Source organism: Labrus mixtus, chromosome 1 (genome assembly GCF_963584025.1).
Source record: "Labrus mixtus chromosome 1, fLabMix1.1, whole genome shotgun sequence".
NCBI classification, from domain to species: domain Eukaryota; kingdom Metazoa; phylum Chordata; class Actinopteri; order Labriformes; family Labridae; genus Labrus; species Labrus mixtus.
In genome coordinates, this window is record NC_083612.1 from 22,791,666 (window position 1) to 22,809,598 (window position 17,933).

The 17,933-nt window shown below is 37.8% G+C and overlaps 1 protein-coding gene across 1 annotated transcript; it reads left to right on the forward strand.

Moving 5' to 3' along the window:
- Nucleotides 1-240: 240 nt before the first annotated feature.
- On the forward strand, nt 241-13,604 carry LOC132980016 (calretinin-like). The gene is made up of 11 exons (XM_061045879.1): nt 241-433; nt 7,488-7,564; nt 8,157-8,246; nt 8,531-8,611; nt 9,731-9,787; nt 10,391-10,468; nt 10,879-10,934; nt 11,023-11,062; nt 11,725-11,778; nt 12,764-12,835; nt 13,008-13,604. Exons 1-11 carry the CDS (start codon nt 340-342, stop codon nt 13,122-13,124), a joined length of 816 nt encoding a protein of 271 aa, XP_060901862.1. The 5' UTR covers nt 241-339; the 3' UTR covers nt 13,125-13,604.
- The last annotated feature ends 4,329 nt before the right edge of the window (nt 13,605-17,933 follow it).

Genomic DNA, 17,933 nt, shown 5'->3' on the forward strand with positions numbered 1-17,933 from the left:
CTTCTCACTGGAGCAGCAGGATTGGAGGATGTATAATGATCCCGCTGTGAAGCATGCAACATGGACAACAGTTAACAGTAACTCATACGTAAAGGCCAGGAGAGCCTTTCTACTCCTCCCTCTCCTTCTCAAGCCTCCTACTGTAATTGGTCTACTGCATGCAGCCTCTCTTCACGCTGAAGGACGCCCCCGTGTGGCAGGCAGAAGAAGCGCGCACGCCGCGGGGGGTTTAAAAGCCTGAACTGACGAGGAGCAGACCACAGTACCAAGGAGCTCCACACCGGGAAAAGTTTACCCCCAACTATTCCGCTCGACTGAAAGGACGGAGAAACAGCAGAGATGGCAACCCAAGCCCAGCAGCCGCCTCACCTGCACCTGGCCGAGCTCACTGCAGCGCAGTTCATCGACATCTGGAAGCATTTTGACGCAGACGGTCAGTGTGCAAAGAATTTCCAGTCTAAGGAATGCGGAATTCATTAGAGTTAGAGTTTATTAGATGCTAAATGTAATACTGTTAGAGACATGTTTTATTAAAAAATAAAACATGTTGTATCTGTCTGTTTGTAGATAAAGTTAAATTATTCTTTCAATAATCGTGTGAATCTATTCTAAAACAAAATGCAGCTTGAACATTTATAGTAATATCAATTGCTTCTAGAAAACAATGCATTCGCTCCAAACTGAATGTCACATTTTTTGGTAGCTATTTTAATTCAGCCTTACAGATTTACTTGATTTTTTAAAAAGTAGGCTGCTTTGTGTTTTTGCAGTAAACCCTCATGTAATAATTGACATGTCAGTAATACAATTTTTTAAAAATTGTTTTATATCATTTATTTTGGGAAATAAATATGTCTGGGATACTTCTTGTTATTTAAAAACTGAGAAAAAAAAAGAGAAATTCAACGAGATTCCATCAGATTTGAGTCATTGAGAGGAGGCTGGAAAAGATGGAGAGGAAATAGAGTGGGGGAAAAGATGAGAGAAAAGAGGAGAGATGGGGGTGTGAAAGAGAAGAAGAATGAGAGGGTGAAGATGTTATGGGGGAGGGAGGGATTAAATGATGCAGAGAGGAGGGAGGACAAGAGAAAGAGAGAGAGAGCGAGAGAGAGAGAAAGAGAGAGAGAGAGGGAGGGAGAGAGAGAGGGAGGGAGAGGCATGGAGGAGAGTGAGAAGGAGAGAGGAGAGTGGTGATTTCTACTGGAGTTTACTGGGAGGAGCTTCTCAATCTGGGAGCTTACTGGGAATTAACTGGATGGATGGGGAGTGTGTGTGTATATAGGAGGAGGGGAGATCAAACCATGTACAGCTACTGAAAAAAGACAATAAATGCATAAAACGGAATTAAAGTATTAAAATAAAAAGTTCTCACCAGCAGCTTTTCCAGAGCCTCTGGATTTAAAGAGATATATTATTATCCCAGATGCTCAGAACAACATCTGCTTCTTGAATCATAATTACAACTATTTGAATGATATTGTGATGTTCAATCTATATCCGTTTGAGCTGAAATGATAAGTTTTGATGAGTTCCTTTTTTTATAAGTGAAAAAACAAAAAAATCGGTTCCATCGTCTGAGATGTTAATATCAATCAAGGGGTTTATTTTTCACATATAATGTACAACCACAATGATATGTAAACACACAAACCTTTTAACTTCTGTATTAAAGAGTTTAAACAGAAAAGGACTATTTTTACGCATGATTGGTGTGTTTGTGTTTGATAGGCAGACTAAAGCGTGATTCTCCGAGATTTAGTTTTTGCAGCGCCTCGTTATTTTCTGGGTAGAGCACAGCCTGCTGTATGTTCAGGTTATTTGCAGGACTAGAGATTACACATTATGTGAGGGGTTAACTGAAATTTACTCAAGCGTCTCTAACATCTAAACTGCACACTGAGCAAACTGAAGCTCTCCACCTACAGTATAGTGTCAGTCTGTGAAGGGGGCCGTAGTTTCCCCTCTACATCTCACATAGAGTCAACAAAAAGCTGCATTGTAAGACTTATATTCAGGAGAAGATTGTCATTCGAACACCAACATGTCTGACCCTCTAACTTCTTCAGGTAGACTTTTAATTCTTGTTTGTGGTCCGGCCACATCATTGTTGTCATCAAACTTGATGCAGAGGCGCTGCTTGTCAACAGGCAAGGCAGGCAACTGCTTGGGGCCCCAGACCAGTAGGGGCCCCAGAGGCCTGACAAAATTTAAACTAAAGCAGCCAGCCATAATGTGCAAATTTCAATGACAGTAGGAAAACTTCCTAAGGGAGCCCCATCTGACAGCATTCACTCTCATTGCCCTTCTGAACACTGGTTGAAAGGCCCCCCAATTGATTTGTTTTGCCTTGGGCCCCAATGGACTCTAGAATCACCACTAACTTGATGATGTTGCTGGAGTTAAAATTGTTTACATTCAGTGTGTACAGGGAGAATAGCAGGAGGCTCAGAACAAAGCCCTGAGTTGCTCCATTGTTAAGAACAAGGTATGGAGGAAATTGTGTCTCCCATGCTTTGGGTTAGAGTGAGGGCTCAATGCCAGATCCCAGAGCTTACAGTGAATTTAACTACATCAGCTGTCTTATTGGATTTGTTTGTTTTGTTTTATGGTATAAACTTGAATTTCTTTGACTCTTACTGTTTGCGATAACATTGGATCTTTTTTTATAAACTGTTAATGACTATATTCTTAATCAAAATATAAATTCTAGCTGTTCAAAGGTTAAACAGAAGGGCAAACAAATTTAATTTAGAGAGGGCTGAAGTCATAAAAAAATGGAAACACTTGAAATAAGTGAAAAAAATCACTGAATATTAGACACAAGTACAAATAATTTGATAGTTGTGGTCTTGCTGTAATTGAGTGCACTTTAAAACTATTGTTTTGAAATTACTATAACTGTTGTAGCGCCCATCTGAATATGAGCAAATCAATTGTACCTCTTGTACAAACTGAAAGCTCGTACATCCTTTGATAAACCCTTTCAAAACCATGTAAAATTGACTTTATTTAACAATACAGCCAAACGCTGCTGTGTTCTCCCACATGTTTATAAGACAGCCTAACTGCAGACCCCTTGTTTCCGTTAATGTTCTTTTCATTTTATCACATCCAAAGTTTTATTGTCCAAGTATTTCTTGAGACTAAGCATCTAAACCTTACCCCTCACATTAATTTGGTAGTTGTAGATCAAAAGATGGTCGTCCTATTAATCTTTCTGATGAGTTTTTTTGAAAAGCAAGTATAAAAAATTCTGTCACGGGCAAGACATCATAACTCTTACTAGTTCTGAGGAAATTTGACTATTAAGCTGTCATTTAATGGGCAACAGAGCGAATGATCTGAACAAATAACAAATTTAGTCTCACACGCTGATGAAGAAAAAAAAGTAGACAAACTAATCAGTGCTTAATTAATAACAAACTGCTCCGCCCTCTGAGACTGCAATATTTTTTCAAGTCACATCTTCAAGGAGCTCTCGGAGATATTCAGTTTAAGTGCTCTGCTCAAGGGCTGCACACTAATGAGGGTGAAGAAACCAGAGATAATTACTTCCTTACCTAGAGGGCCAGATCATGGACTGGATTACATAAACAACAACTCTGTTGGTTTTTAGGGCCAAAAACTTTGAAGAAAAGATACAACTTCCGCTCAAGTTTTCACATTTAGAGCTTTGCCTTCATCTTCTGTCATGGAATACCTTTTATATAATCATAATATTTCCATGTGTATAATTTCTAATAAGAGGCTCTGAGAACACTCAAGGTCAAGTTCTGCCTGCTCTCTGCATCCACGCTCAACATGCTGAACCTACTGTTAGTTATTGCTTGTATGTTTACAAAAACAAGTCTACACAGACATATGTTGAATAAAAATTGTTCACAAAAAAAAAGAAAGAAAATGAACAAACAAAAATAAAGAAAAGAAAACACCAAACTGGCAGGAAAGACTTCAGGGTTTGCACAAGGCCACATGAATAATCAAATCCCCTAGGCTAACTTGAAATAAAACAACCATCTCATACTAACCTCTCTGAATTGCAAAAAATCAGAAGAAAGCTTTTTTAAACAATAAAGGCAGATAAACCCCCATGCTTACATCAATGAACTGCTTGTTGAAGCTTCATCAAAACACACTGCTTAGGTTATATCTTACACTGAAGACATACAAAAAGCAGCATTCAGTTTGACATCAGGGCAGAATGAGAGTCTGAAGCACTGTCATGGGATGATTATCTCCAGCCCCTGTGAGAGGTGAGGCAATATGGAGCAAGAGGGTGTGGCAGACCTGCAACACAAAACAAATCCCAGTCAGAGGACACAACACATGCATTCTTTGACATCCTTTTTTCAGTGGTGACCAGACCTGTTTATTTAAAAGACTAAAGAAGCTAAGAGAGCTCGTGGAGAGCAACAAACTTGAAAGCAATTCTCAGTCCTAAAAAAAGAGCTATGAGTAGTTTTCTTTGAGGAAAAGCCAATATCTACCCTGTATCACATGTATGTCCTGCTGTTTTATTTTGTAGTTTTTTTTTGCACTGGAATGCAAACCTGTTTATTGTTTTGCTGTGAAGTTTCCTATTTTCACATCGGGCCTAATCAGGATTTACTTGTGGCCACTTAAGGAGCTGCGGTTTTTAGCATGTCAACAGTGTCTTGATCCTTCAGTCCCAGAGATTGCAGCTTGGGCTACTTGGCTCAGTTTCTAAAACACTAATCACAACTTTTGGTGTTGAGCATGGTTTTGCATTTGATTGTCTTCTTTCTTTCATTTGAGAAGTACTTTATAACATCATTAATGAATGAGCTGTGCTTAGAGGAGATGTCTGACTGGAAAAAAAAAGTTTCTCCCCACAGAAATAGTCAGACTCAGAGTATCCCAGTCTTCTGTCCACTCAGTGTAAAACAGTCTATTTCTGGGGATGTGTTGGGGATGGATTGATGCATCAAGGCTGCAACAGGTTGTTGTCTTGACCACATCTGCAGAACAGCAGTGACTGACTGAAGCAGGGCTCTCGTTGGCTGCAGGGGAAATAGGACAGTTGGAACAAGATATAATCTTACGGAAGATTTCCAGCATCAATATGATCCCTTGAGGGCTTTTCTTGACGCGAGACGAGTCACGTGTTTTTGGCATGATTATATTTGTTGTGTCCAGTCATTATGAGTGTGGCAGCTGGATTGTTTTCAACATGCCAGGGAGCGATCAGCAGTTGAGTGGTGTTAGAAAATGTTTTTGGAAGAAGAAGGCTGCATCTGCCCAGTGTGCAGCGGTGCGCTCAATGTGGCAGCTGAGATTTGTAATGCTGTTAGACTCTGAGAGCAAGCCCCAATGAACTGAGAACATTGTTGTGGGACTTTATTGCACATTCCAAGATTTGAACACACTTATACTCCACAATATCAATCTTTATTTGTATAGCACCAATTCTTTACAAGTGTTATCTCAACACACTTTACAAAAGGGCAGGTAAAACACCTTACTCTTTGTTATTTTAACTATGAATAACATGGACTACATTATCTGGTTATTGCTTTAGTGACCACGCTGTACTGTATTTAATCATCTGTTTCAGCTCTGGAGATTGGAATAATTGTAGAATCCAAAACAGTGAACTTGTCTTTGTCAGCTGGAAAGGTCAGCTATAGGAAGCAAAAGTCAGTTTAGATATTATTTTGATACGCTCAATCTTCCTGTACCCCACTGTACAGAGTAAGCTGTTTGGAGCCAATAAGCAACTCACATGCAGCGATCAGTATTGGTAATATCAATACTTTAGCCAAGACGATGATATCTAAAAAAACAATTGGGACGGATTGGCATGAGATTTTATCCAAAAATGAGTGTTCCCGAGAAGAAAAATACTATTGACTTTGATTATCCCCAGACTTTTGTCTGGCACCACCTAGAGGTTGTTAGTTGATAACTTGATGACTAATAAATGGATTCCATGTTCTTGTCTCCAACAAGTTTGGTAATCTCCAAACTTTCCATATATTGGATCATCAGACTAATACTTTTGACCAAATGTCTAAAAGCTGATTATATTACCATCATCCTTGTGCTGCAGTTTGCATTTAGTAATAATTACCAATTGTTAATATTGCTTATATGCTAATCTAAGCAGGAGAACATGGTAGACGATAAACACCTGCAAACAATAATGTCCATCTTATGAAACATGATATACATTTAAAGCCTTACCTTGTTTTTTGCTGATTTCATTTCTTACAGTTTTTCAAAGGAACACTTTATACAGAATTTGATTGAACAGCTGTTCAGGGATAATCAAGCCATTACTCAGTTTGATTGCTCACCAATGATAATATATTATTTGCAGTTTCAGAAAAATGAAACTAAAGCTGATTGTACAGTCATATTGAGGTCCTTGTTTCCACACACATAGCTTTGTGTTAGTACACTGATTTGTTAATATCTAAACAACAAGCTCAACCCAAGCACAGATGGTGACATGGAGCACCTATGACATGCAGTGATCAAATCAATCTGTGCAGGGAGATGAGGAGAAGCAGGGAGGCGGGAGGACATGATCAGGCTGTAAAGACGAGGAGAGGATAAGAGATTAAGAGATGAAGAGGGGCTGAATGTATGCACTTTATGCTATGAATGTGAGTGTGTTATTCAGAATAAAAATAACAATTTGGTTATGGTCTAGTTTCTTTATGATAAAATACACAACCCCCCCAATCCCCACTGGGACTGTAGACAGATGGGACTCGTTCTTTTGATTAAAAAGAGAGTACTGAGTGTGCTATATGTTTCCTCCAACTCAGTAAATGATTATATCAAAACATCTCTGTTCATGTGGCTGTCCAAGAAGTTCAAATCTAAACACAGGGACAGAATGCCCCAATAAGCATCAATCTGCCCACTTTCACCCTCTTAGGCTAGAAAAGCCTCATTATACTGCTTACACTCCAACTGCACTGCTGGGCTGTGTGTTTTGTTTTCTTCTGCTGCAGCGCATCACTGAATCTCCACAATCACTGCCACTGCTTATTGCCAACTTGGCTGAGATATATGGAAGAGGATAGACCGTAATCTCTAGATAAGAACTTGTTTTTGTGTTGTGTTCCTCCAGTTCATCAAAGTGAGTTTTCAATTAAAAGTTTTCAGTTTTGTGTAGATGATATAGGGCATGTGATAATCTGATATCCTGCTGTTGTAGCACTCCACGCTTTACTCTAGACAGAAATATTGAGGACCCAGACTTCTGTTTTGACCAAATACTCATTCAAGTACAGTTGTAAGCATATACAAATAGTGTATACAGTCAAGGGAAGCAGCTCGTAATGTGCACTATTGGGCCATATTACAGAAAACTACAGACTGGTTTTGAACTGTGGATTATAGGCAACTGTTCCAAAATGTAAACCCACTGTGATTTTCAATCTTTTAACTAAATCTAATCTTTTGAACAGTCACAAAGCTTCAGGTCACTTAAAAGCTTCATTGGTGCCCCACAGGAAACGGTTACATTGAAGGGAAGGAGCTGGAGAACTTCTTCAGAGAGCTGGAGAGCACCAGGCGAGGAGCTGGCGCGGTGAGCTTCATGTTTCTTACTTTATTTTATTCAAAGTGACATACCTGTGTTTAATTCATACCTGTTCTTTTTTACTGTTTGAGTTTCGACTTCAGTCCACTTTCAGTCTGTTATTTAAGAAAATGAAACAAGGACAAATTCATCAAAACTACCAAGGCAATGCTTTCCACTGGAAATTAAATTTACATACCATTAATTTATTCAGCAAAATATCTTGTTGATAGGAAATATAAAAGATGAGACATTTATCAAGCTTATGTTATCTGCAGGGCCTGAACATAAAGAAATATTTAATAAATACGAAACACTTACCAAAAAAAAAAAAAAAAATTCCAATCATGTTTTTCCAATTGGAAACCTTATCCTTAACCTTATAGTCATTCAGTTTCATTGAAAAATTAATTTCTGCCAATATTTAAATTATTTCTGGGAAAATGAGTTGGCTTTGTTGGCATATTTAAATTAGGTTTCAACTTGTGTATTTGTATGAGTTTAAAGCTGTATTACATTTAGGTTTATCTTGAAATATATGTATGTAAATAAAGCTCTATTATCATACCTCTTTTTCATCTGTGACTGAATGTGGTTGCAGGAGCCTTCACATGCTGCGTTCACAGAGAAGATGAGGGAGTTCATGGCTAAATTTGACAAAAACGCTGATGGGAGAATTGAGATGTCAGAGGTGAGAAAACCATTTGAAATAAGTTACTTCCAGATCATTCTGTAGAGACACTGTACATCAAAAGCCTTCTCAGTAACCTGTTGTATTATTTTTTTTCTTTATCCTCATTTTGGATCATCTTGAAAATGTACCTATGGTTATGCAGAGTTTACATTTGAAATCTTTCCTTTGTTTGTAGTTATAGAACCGCTTTTATTGTAAAGTGTCTTGAGATAACATTTGTTTTGAATTGGTGCTATGCAAATAAAGATGGATTGATTGATTGAATATCTTCCACTGTGTAGCTGGCTCAGCTTTTGCCCACAGAGGAAAACTTCCTGCTTTGCTTTAGAGAATTTGTCGGATCCAGCGCTGAATTCATGGCAGTAAGTTTGTTTACATTCATCTGTGTCCCTCACTTTAATTTTGTCTCATGTCATGCAATGTGTACTCATTGTTACATTGAATATGGTATGGTATTGAATCGTATGGTATTGTACTGTATTGCATCAAAACGCATCGATCACATGGTATTGAACTGTCTTATTGTATCATATCGTATCTGTATCATATGGTATCATATCAAACTAGACGTCTTCTTTTTCTCTCTCTAATTTAAGAAGTTTTTCACCAACTGCTGTATTTCACTGAGCTTAGTCATCTCTATGCCTCAAGCACTACCACCACAGTTCCTCCTATGGGACACATGTTCAGCTGCCGCACAATTCCTTCTGTTTCCCAACTAAGTTAGGACGACTTGTTCGTGTAGAAAAATTCCAGTGAGGGTGTAAATTGTTCATTTACAGATTGGATCTCGTGTCTAAAACTCAAACAGCAGAAATGCACTGCATGCTTTTATTGTTCAGAGTCATGCCTGATGGCATGAAGAGAAATTAAAATGAAAAAGTCCAATAAACAACTTAAACAAACTGGATTCACAGTTTATAAATTAACAGATAATTACAGCCTACTGTAAACTACACATAGCAGGACTAACCTTTTAAACTAAACTTACCAGCATGCAAACAGCAGCATACATATTTGACACTTCTGTGAAAAAGCCACACTCCTTCCTTGGTTGCGTATGCTGAAATAATTAGAGGAAAAATAGTGAAGTGTCACACATCTGGTGCTCTGTGATTCCTAGTAACATACCCACATTTGCTGAAAACCCTCCTGAACCCAAGCCCGAGGAGGGTTTTCAGTGGTGTGATGTTCGGGCTTCTCTGTAAGTTTAAAGCTATTCTCAGACAGCCATACATTATAAATGGAGCACAGCTTTCTGCTAGAGGAAGGTAGTGAGTGCTGGAGGGGGCTTAGGTATCCATCTTTGATAAGAGCTTGACAAACTATATTTAAACAATATCAGATGAAACCCTCGTACCACTGTCATTTCTCTTGGTTTTATTTTTTTCCACATGACAGGTATAGTATATTATGTATGATAATGTGGTGAAGGTATTGCACATTTCCTGTACTGTAACAGCATCCCTCTTCTCCTGCAGGCCTGGAGGAGATATGACTCTGACCGGAGTGGATACATTGAGTCGAATGAGCTGAAGGTAAAACACATATGTCAAACTCTGCAATGTGCTGATTAATTGATGCAGAATCATTTGAACTACATGCCAACAACACAGCTGCTCTGACAGCAGTACAGCACTGAGGTTTCTGTCATTTAGGAAATCATGCTCACTCTGTTCCACAGCTGACCTATGAAGTATTAATAGTACTCATACACATAGTAATCAACAATCTGTAGCCAGGCACTAACATTTTAAGACTCTGTCGTTTTAGTTGGATGTTATCAATGCACACATGTTCTGTGTCATAACATATGGGTGTATATCAAAACTAAAAGGAATGGAGATAAAAAGATGATATATGAATGTGTATTTTTATTTGGTAAAGAATCTGCTGGATCTTGTTTGAGAAGACGATTAGCTTCTGTGTTATGCTGAAATTGGTCCTTACGTACTCACCTAAGACAGAGACTTTGATCCTGCATGTGTATTTGGCTCTCTGTTTCAAAGCTTCTCACAGGAGAAACAAATATATTAAACTAAAAAATATTAATATATTATATATATAAAACATATTTCACTGTGACTATTAACTTTCAATCACAATGCTTCATGTCATGACGTTTTTCCTTCTCTACCCAGGGTTTCCTTTCAGACCTGCTGAAGAAGGCAAACAGAAACTATGATGACAAGAAGCTCAATGAGTACACAAAGACAATTGTGAGTATCTTCGGGTATAGAGTAATTTTTTCATTTTGTCAAGAGTTTGATCAGAAACCCAAACGCTTTTATTATCTATATTACTATAAACACTGACAAGAGTAAGGAAACTCGTAAAGGTAACTCTATGCAAAAAGTTTGAAACGGTTTCCACAAACATAGCACATCACATCAACAATGTCCATACATTTCTAAATAAAGTAACTTACACCCCCAAAGGTTTCAATTTATAGTAAATTGAGTTTCCCCTCAAGCGTACCTGTAGTGCTGCACCAGCATCATTGCTGCCTTGTAACTGAATATTTTAACATATAATATGTGTGAATGGGACCATTAATAAAAGTATTCAAATACTTTTTTTTTGCTGTGGTTTCTCTGATAAATTCTCTGCTAATCTTCTCTTCATGCAGCTGAGGATGTTTGATCTTAATGGAGATGGTAAACTGGGCCTCTCTGAGATGGCGAGGTGAGTGTGTTATATGATCTGTTTGTACATTTGAAATCTTTAAATTTTAAAAGACTCTAACAAGATGAAACCTCCTTTTTCACCACAGGCTCTTGCCTGTCCAGGAAAATTTCCTGATGAAGTTTGAGGTAGGAATGAGCTTAAATTGAGGACCTCTAACTCTGAAACAAAGATGTCACACGACACAGATTATTACATTATTGTATCACTAGACGGTTATCATACTGAATGGACATACGGGACAGTGGAACTAATGTGCTTTTACTTATGTAAAGTCCTTCAGGAATTAAATATTACATCCTTTTAAAGTCAAAACAGGATAGGTCCTCTGGTTTACAAACAGCTTTTAATTTCTATAGAAAAATTAATTTGATATTTGATAGTTCAAAGTCATGTCCTGTGGGTTTGTCACTTTAAGAAGTAGTTTATCGCAAAAATCCACATATTGGTATATTCTTAGCTCGTAGGCATTTATGAATCTCATAGCCACAATGTTTTACATTTGGAAGCTTTAGAGTTCAACATTTGTTGCCCCGTAATCTGCTCATACATCCCGCATGTTTCTTGTCATGCGTGTTCTCATATGGACACAGTAGCCTCAGTGAACAGACCCACAATTCCTTTGGGACAGAGGATTAGTCTGTCCGGTCAGGATTAACCCAACTCTAGTCCCAGTTATCATAATCTGCGTGGATTAATATCAGTTCTGGATCTGGTGGGGCTTTTAATGCTCTCTAGAAATATCTTGCAGTTTCTAACAATTTTCCCTCTGCCTCTTTCTTTCACACAGGGTATCAGGCTCACTGTGAAAGAATTTGACTCCCTCTTCACCTACTATGATAAGGTGAAAACAGCACGCTTTTCTTTGTTTGCTTTTATTTTGCTTTATCTTTACAGAACATGTTAAGCATGAAATTATTATTTTCTACAGACTGTATAACTGATTAGACACTGATTCTTATACTTGCACTTATATGTTTAAATATAATATTTACGGCTGTCCCAACGAGTACCTGAATTATGCTGAGTTTGAATCTTTGCTAGCAACAAGATGTAATTTACCATACTGACACCATGGATGTTTTCTATTTAGGGTGGGAAGCTACTGTTGTGTTTCAGGTTGTAGCTCCTAAGTCTAATAGTGATATGGACAAAACTAGGGCCCGACCGATACAGGACTTTTGGGGCCGACGCCGATATCAATATTGGGGAGGGGAAAAAAATTGATACCGATATATTGGGCGATATCTTTCTTAGATCTATTTTCAATCTGTAGAGATAGATCAAAATATAGATATACACATTTATTGCGTTGATCCCTCAAATGCAGATGAAACCCAAATACACTTGTGGAAAAGATAGACAAGACAAGATGGTCACTGAACTGGAAAGTATCTGAGCATGGACGTGCATCACTGCTTGACACTCCGGAGAGTGATCATGCTTGTTCTAATCCATATAGCGCCCTCCACTGGTGAAAGAAAACTGCTCGTGAATAAATCTAGTAATATCGGCGCATATCTGCGATAAGATTACTCAGATTCTCTACATTTATATAAAAACCTGGAACACAGCCATATGACAGAACAGAATATGAACTTACACCTGAGTGTGAAGTCTGAGGAAAATTGCTGGCAGTTGAATAGATAAGTATTTGTATAAAAAATAATCCATGCCCTTCTTTCACATGTGCTGAAAAATTGGGCATTTTTGTGTAAACACTGAAACCTGACATTGTAAAGGTTGTTAGCGTGGTTGCAGAATCTCTAGCCTTGTTTTCACATTGCATACTATATTTCCAACCTTATGTTGTCTCCCTCTCTCTCTAGGATGGTAACGGGTACATTGATGAACAGGAGCTGGATGCTTTGCTGAAGGACCTCTGTGACAAGAACAAATTGGTAATGAATAGTTAGTCTATTGATTGATCAGTTCAAGGTTACTTTCCCACCTGCCAAATATAGAGCAGAGATGGAACAGCTGCCTGAGATGCCTCTGCAGTATACTGTATGTTTTCACCATCCACAGAGCACTTTATAGACATATGTGTGTCTCCTGTGTTGTTTCTGTCAGGACGTCGACTCAACAGGGTTGGTGGACCACAAGAAGAGCATCATGGCTCTGTCTGACGGAGGGAAACTGTACCGCACTGAGCTGGAGATCGTCCTCTGCCGGGACTCCGTACTGTGACCTCCTTGCCTGGAACCCTGAGACCTCCCTAGCCATCTCTCCACAGCCTCCTCCTTCCTACCTCCTATTGTAACCTGGTGCATGTGTGACCCTTAACCACGCTACACAACTTAGAGTGAAAACAAAAGTGCTCCTGAAAGCCAACAGTGTACCGCTGGCCCTGCAGATTTAGCTTTCTTCCCCCTTTTAAGAATTTTTTTTTTTTATGTTACATGCATAACAGTGAGACAGCTATATAATCCCTACAGGAATACATTTTATGTTTTTATTTATTTGACTTGTATGCATTTGTATTTTTGCACTTATCTATGTGTTCTTCGTCCATTTAATTTGAAATTAATATTTATGTTCAGTAGATTTTGTTAATTTAATTCTGTTTAATTTAATATGATCCTGTTTTATTTTATGAAGAGGCGTGTACTGTTCTATCAAAGACATATTAAAGATATAATGAGAGAATGAATAAATATAACATGACAACTCTTGTCCCAGCTTTTCACTTGCATTAAAAAGTCATACTTCTCATCTAAACCCTGTTGTGTTACACCTGAGCTCTTAGAGGGATCATTTTAACTGTGCCACTGCTTCTACAGTGAACCATGTGTTTAATCTTCATTCTCAGCGCCTTGGAAAAAAAGATAATTCCCCCTCTATTCTGAGAGTTGTGTGGTTCCCGTGAAGACTGCAGATGCCCAGAGCAAGAGTGTTTTTCTCCAGAGTGCTCCACCTTCACTTTCTAATCTCCTGGTAACACAAAGTGTGATGTCGAAAAAGCTTGTGCTGCTCCATTTTTCATGGAGGAGACTCTCTGAAGCCCCTGTGCCACTTTGAGATGAAATGAACTGAGCGGGACCAGCTGAGAGATGCAAGACAACAAAAATAAAACAGGGTGATTGTCTCGCTCTCTCCACATGTATACAAATCTGCTACAACACACTAGGAGAAAATAAGACATGACAACACAACATTTGCACTTTTAAATAATTGAAATATATCGCCTTTCAGGGAAATGTGTGTATTTGATTCTCCGCAACCACACCGGAAAAACATATTCTCTGTTTCTACTTCTATGTATAATATATGAATGATTACATTTCTTTATTCTAGATTATATACAGAAGTTTGAACATTCACCATTAATGGAAAGCACAAAAGGCAGTTATTTTTACAAGATGCTGCTCTAGTTTACTCCTAAAATTTGACTTATTCTACTTGTTTTTACAAGAAAAAAAGTCAACACCCCTATATTTCAGCATCATGGAACAGTCCACCTTCCATCAATTAATAATCAGCTCTTTCATCTTTAATTAAACCCACTATCTTTAAAGCACAAACTCTCACACACACTCTTACTGCAGTCACACACACACACACAAACACATAAACACACACACACACACACACACACACACACACACACACACACACACACACACACACACACACACACACTGACACAATGAGCTGTAGTTTAGGCAGTTAACTGCTGACAACAAGAAAAAAGAGTTATATCCGCTCTGATTCCTTCACACACATCAGTGAGAGAAACGAGACAAGCGAGAGGAACAGACAGATGAGCTCCCCGTCGTTATTTACCCCAACTGTAGTCGTGGCTGTACTAAACCCATGATGTGTGATGCTGTTCCAGGTTAGCATTTCTTGCGCCTTATCTCTCTTTTGAAAATCACTTTACTTTCCTCTCCTTTCCAAAACACCATAATGTTGACTCTGAAATAATAAAAGAAAATTCAAATGCTATAAATATTACATTACTTGCACTTGAATTTTACACACAAAAAAAACAGATCTCATGGTTGACTTTTTAGTCACTGCAGTGTTTTCTAAGATATGAATATTATTCTATTCCCCAAGATATTATATGCAAATATTTTTGATATTTTTGGATCTCAGTCTAATTGTGTCTGTTTTTCGACAGACACTTGGGACAATCTTCTTTTTTCCCTCTGTCTCTTAGCGAGAGAAATCAAAGAAATCATATTCCACCATCCACCTGAAAAACTAAAGTTAAGAAAAAATTGTACCCAGTTCTCAAGTTGTTTCCAGCATTCGTCGCATAAAGTGTTTGCTCACAATGTTGTCATACCACACCACCTAGGAAAAAAAAACAAGACAAAACAAAAAAAGAATGTGCCTCTGAGTCAAACAACATTTTCCATCATAGCTCGGTGGCCCTTAAGAGTATTAAAAATAACGTCTTATTCAGTTAGATTATATTATATAGTTTTATTTACCGGCTTCAGAGGTAAATTAAAGGTTGGGTGTGTGTGTGTGTGTGTGTGTGTGTGTGTGTGTGTGTGTGTGTGTGTGTGTGTGTGTGTGTGTTGGGTGTCTCAACCGGGGATTTTACAGAAAAAATGTGTTTGATGTGTTTGTGAAGCTTTGAGGATCACTGTTCATAATGGCTGTCTCACCAGTGAAGATCCAGTTGCTGTCTCGCACCCTATTGATCTTCTCTCAGTCATAAAGTAGAAGCACTTCCACCAAAGAAACTCAGAAACCATCCGTTATAACCTGAATCACAGACATAACAAGAGGAGAGCAGAGGATTCTATATATTTTCTGATTAGTGAGTACTGCTATGGATGTATTGTGTTTTTTTTTTTTTACATTAAAATATTGTTTTATGACATCTTGATAATTATCTCAGATGACACAGTGTATAAAAACATAATGTACTTGATCAATCTTGTTTCTTTTGACATAGAGAGTACTACATAGAGATAAGATTAGAGGGTTTTTTTCTCTTTTTCTCTTTAATTCTATTTATTTAAGATACAGTACATTAACCTAAGAAATGCTCTTTAAGAGGAAAGCTAAGAAATACTAAGATACGAAGCACAGTGAGAGACAGCACACAAGGCGTACAGCCCACACTGTCAAAAATGATTACTGTGATTAATGAAATGTTACGTCTCGTGGTTTAGTTCTACTGCTTCACATCATTATATCATTACAGCTGTCTGTTGTCTCTCAAACTATTAACCCTCAACTATCAACGCTGTGCAGTGAAAAGCAGTAGCCGAGAAATGTACTTGAGTTCTACTGTGTGAGCTTCATGCTAGCTTAATGTCAAATACATGAATGCAGATGTGATATAAATGAAAATAATAGTAAGTGCATCCATACAGTCTATACTGTAAAATGGGGGTGAAACAAGCCTGTTCAACCTTCAAGTTAAGCTGTGAAACGTCACTCAGCATTACAGTCAGAAACACTTCTCTCTTATCAGTTTTTCCCTTATTCTTTTTTTGTGCTGCTCTTTTATTTTTAATGCTTCTTTCAGCTCTGCTCAATTTCTCCCCCCCCCCCTTTCATCACTATTATACTGTCATTAATTTCTTTCTTTCATTTCTTTTTCAAACGAAAGAAAAAAAAATGCACATAACAAGCTGCTGAATAAACTGTGGAAATTACAGACAAAATGTCTGTCACAAATCATGATTGTTTTTTAACGTTGTGTTTTCAAATGTCATTTTTCCCTACCATAACTGGCAGGTTTGTTGGTAGTGTCCATATCTCGTCCACCCATTGGCAGTCTCATGTGTGAGACTAATGCATGTCTCGCTCTGTCACTGTGTAGAGGTGCCAGTGAGGTACCTGTCATGCTGCAGAAAAACTGTTTCATGGACTTCCAGGCCCTGTTGTGTGATGCTGTTTCAGGTAGTTGTGCCTTCTACAGACTGACGGTAAGTTTGCTGTTTCTGTCAACTTGTATGACTCCGAAAGTGAGAAAATTCATGGCATCTATCTTTGCTTAATGTGGCAAAGACAGTATACACACATATAAAAAAAAGGACAGAAAATACACTTTTACCTACAAGGGAAGATAACAGTGTACAGTGCAAGGTGCTCTCCTCATTTAATGCTGGATTCATTTCGTGTCTAACCTGCTGACACTGTAAATGTTGAATAAAATCTTAAGGATGTCTCCATCTGGTGGGAGGCTGGGGGTAAACATGTGCTTGGGCAAATAAGAAACCAAAATTACTGACAATTTTCTGAAGTGGTTTGGGGAAAAATTCAGCATTTCATGTCTTGAAACACTAATCATAACCATTGCATTTAAAAAAAGTTTAAATTTGACCTACATGCAGATAGGGATGTCATTGGCATTTGATAACAATCATTGAATCAATTAAATATATTACTAAAGAAATGTAAAAACAACAGCAATCGTGAAAGTTCTGCATAATGCACAAAAGAACCACAGCAACCATTCCGCTTTATGTTCAGATAATCAGGAGAAGTCTCAATAGCACACAGGATGAAGATCACTGGCACATAAATATGAGTGGAGCGAAAGAACCGATTGCAGCTAGAAGGATGATGTCGTTTCTGCTGGGTAACATTGCCCTCAAGTGGACATATTGAGTCACTGCAGAATCCTATTCTTCCAGGGGATTTCAATCATTCTAACATCTATACCTCACAAAAATGGTCTTGTAGATTTATTTTTCTGTTAATGTTTAAACTAAACTTTTTGAAATCATATCTACCTCATAGCTTATTGTATTTTAGTTTAATTTTAGAACATGTACTTGTTTAATACAGATTTTATTTTAGTGTGCTTTCTAATCTCTGCTTCCTTATAAACTACATTTAATCGAGTGGTAGACAATTGGGAGTTTTATCATTCTTGTTATCTCAGTAAAAGTTCATATGAGAAAACAATCTTTGTACTTCATTGCATTTATTTGATAAATGTTGTTACTTGTAAATCTACAGATTTGGAAAAACAATATTTAATTAATAAAATCTTAAAATCAGGGACGGGGGTTACAAATTAGC

What these genes read in the sequence shown, in the direction of transcription:
- LOC132980016 (XM_061045879.1), top strand. Translation starts at nt 340, where the DNA reads ATGGCAACCCAAGCCCAGCAGCCGCCTCACCTGCACCTGGCCGAGCTC. An exon ending in GGAGAATTGAGATGTCAGAG is followed by an intron (nt 8,247 to 8,530) that starts GTGAGAAAACCA and finishes TCCACTGTGTAG; the next exon opens with CTGGCTCAGCTTTTGCCCAC. An exon ending in CCAGCGCTGAATTCATGGCA is followed by an intron (nt 8,612 to 9,730) that starts GTAAGTTTGTTT and finishes CTTCTCCTGCAG; the next exon opens with GCCTGGAGGAGATATGACTC.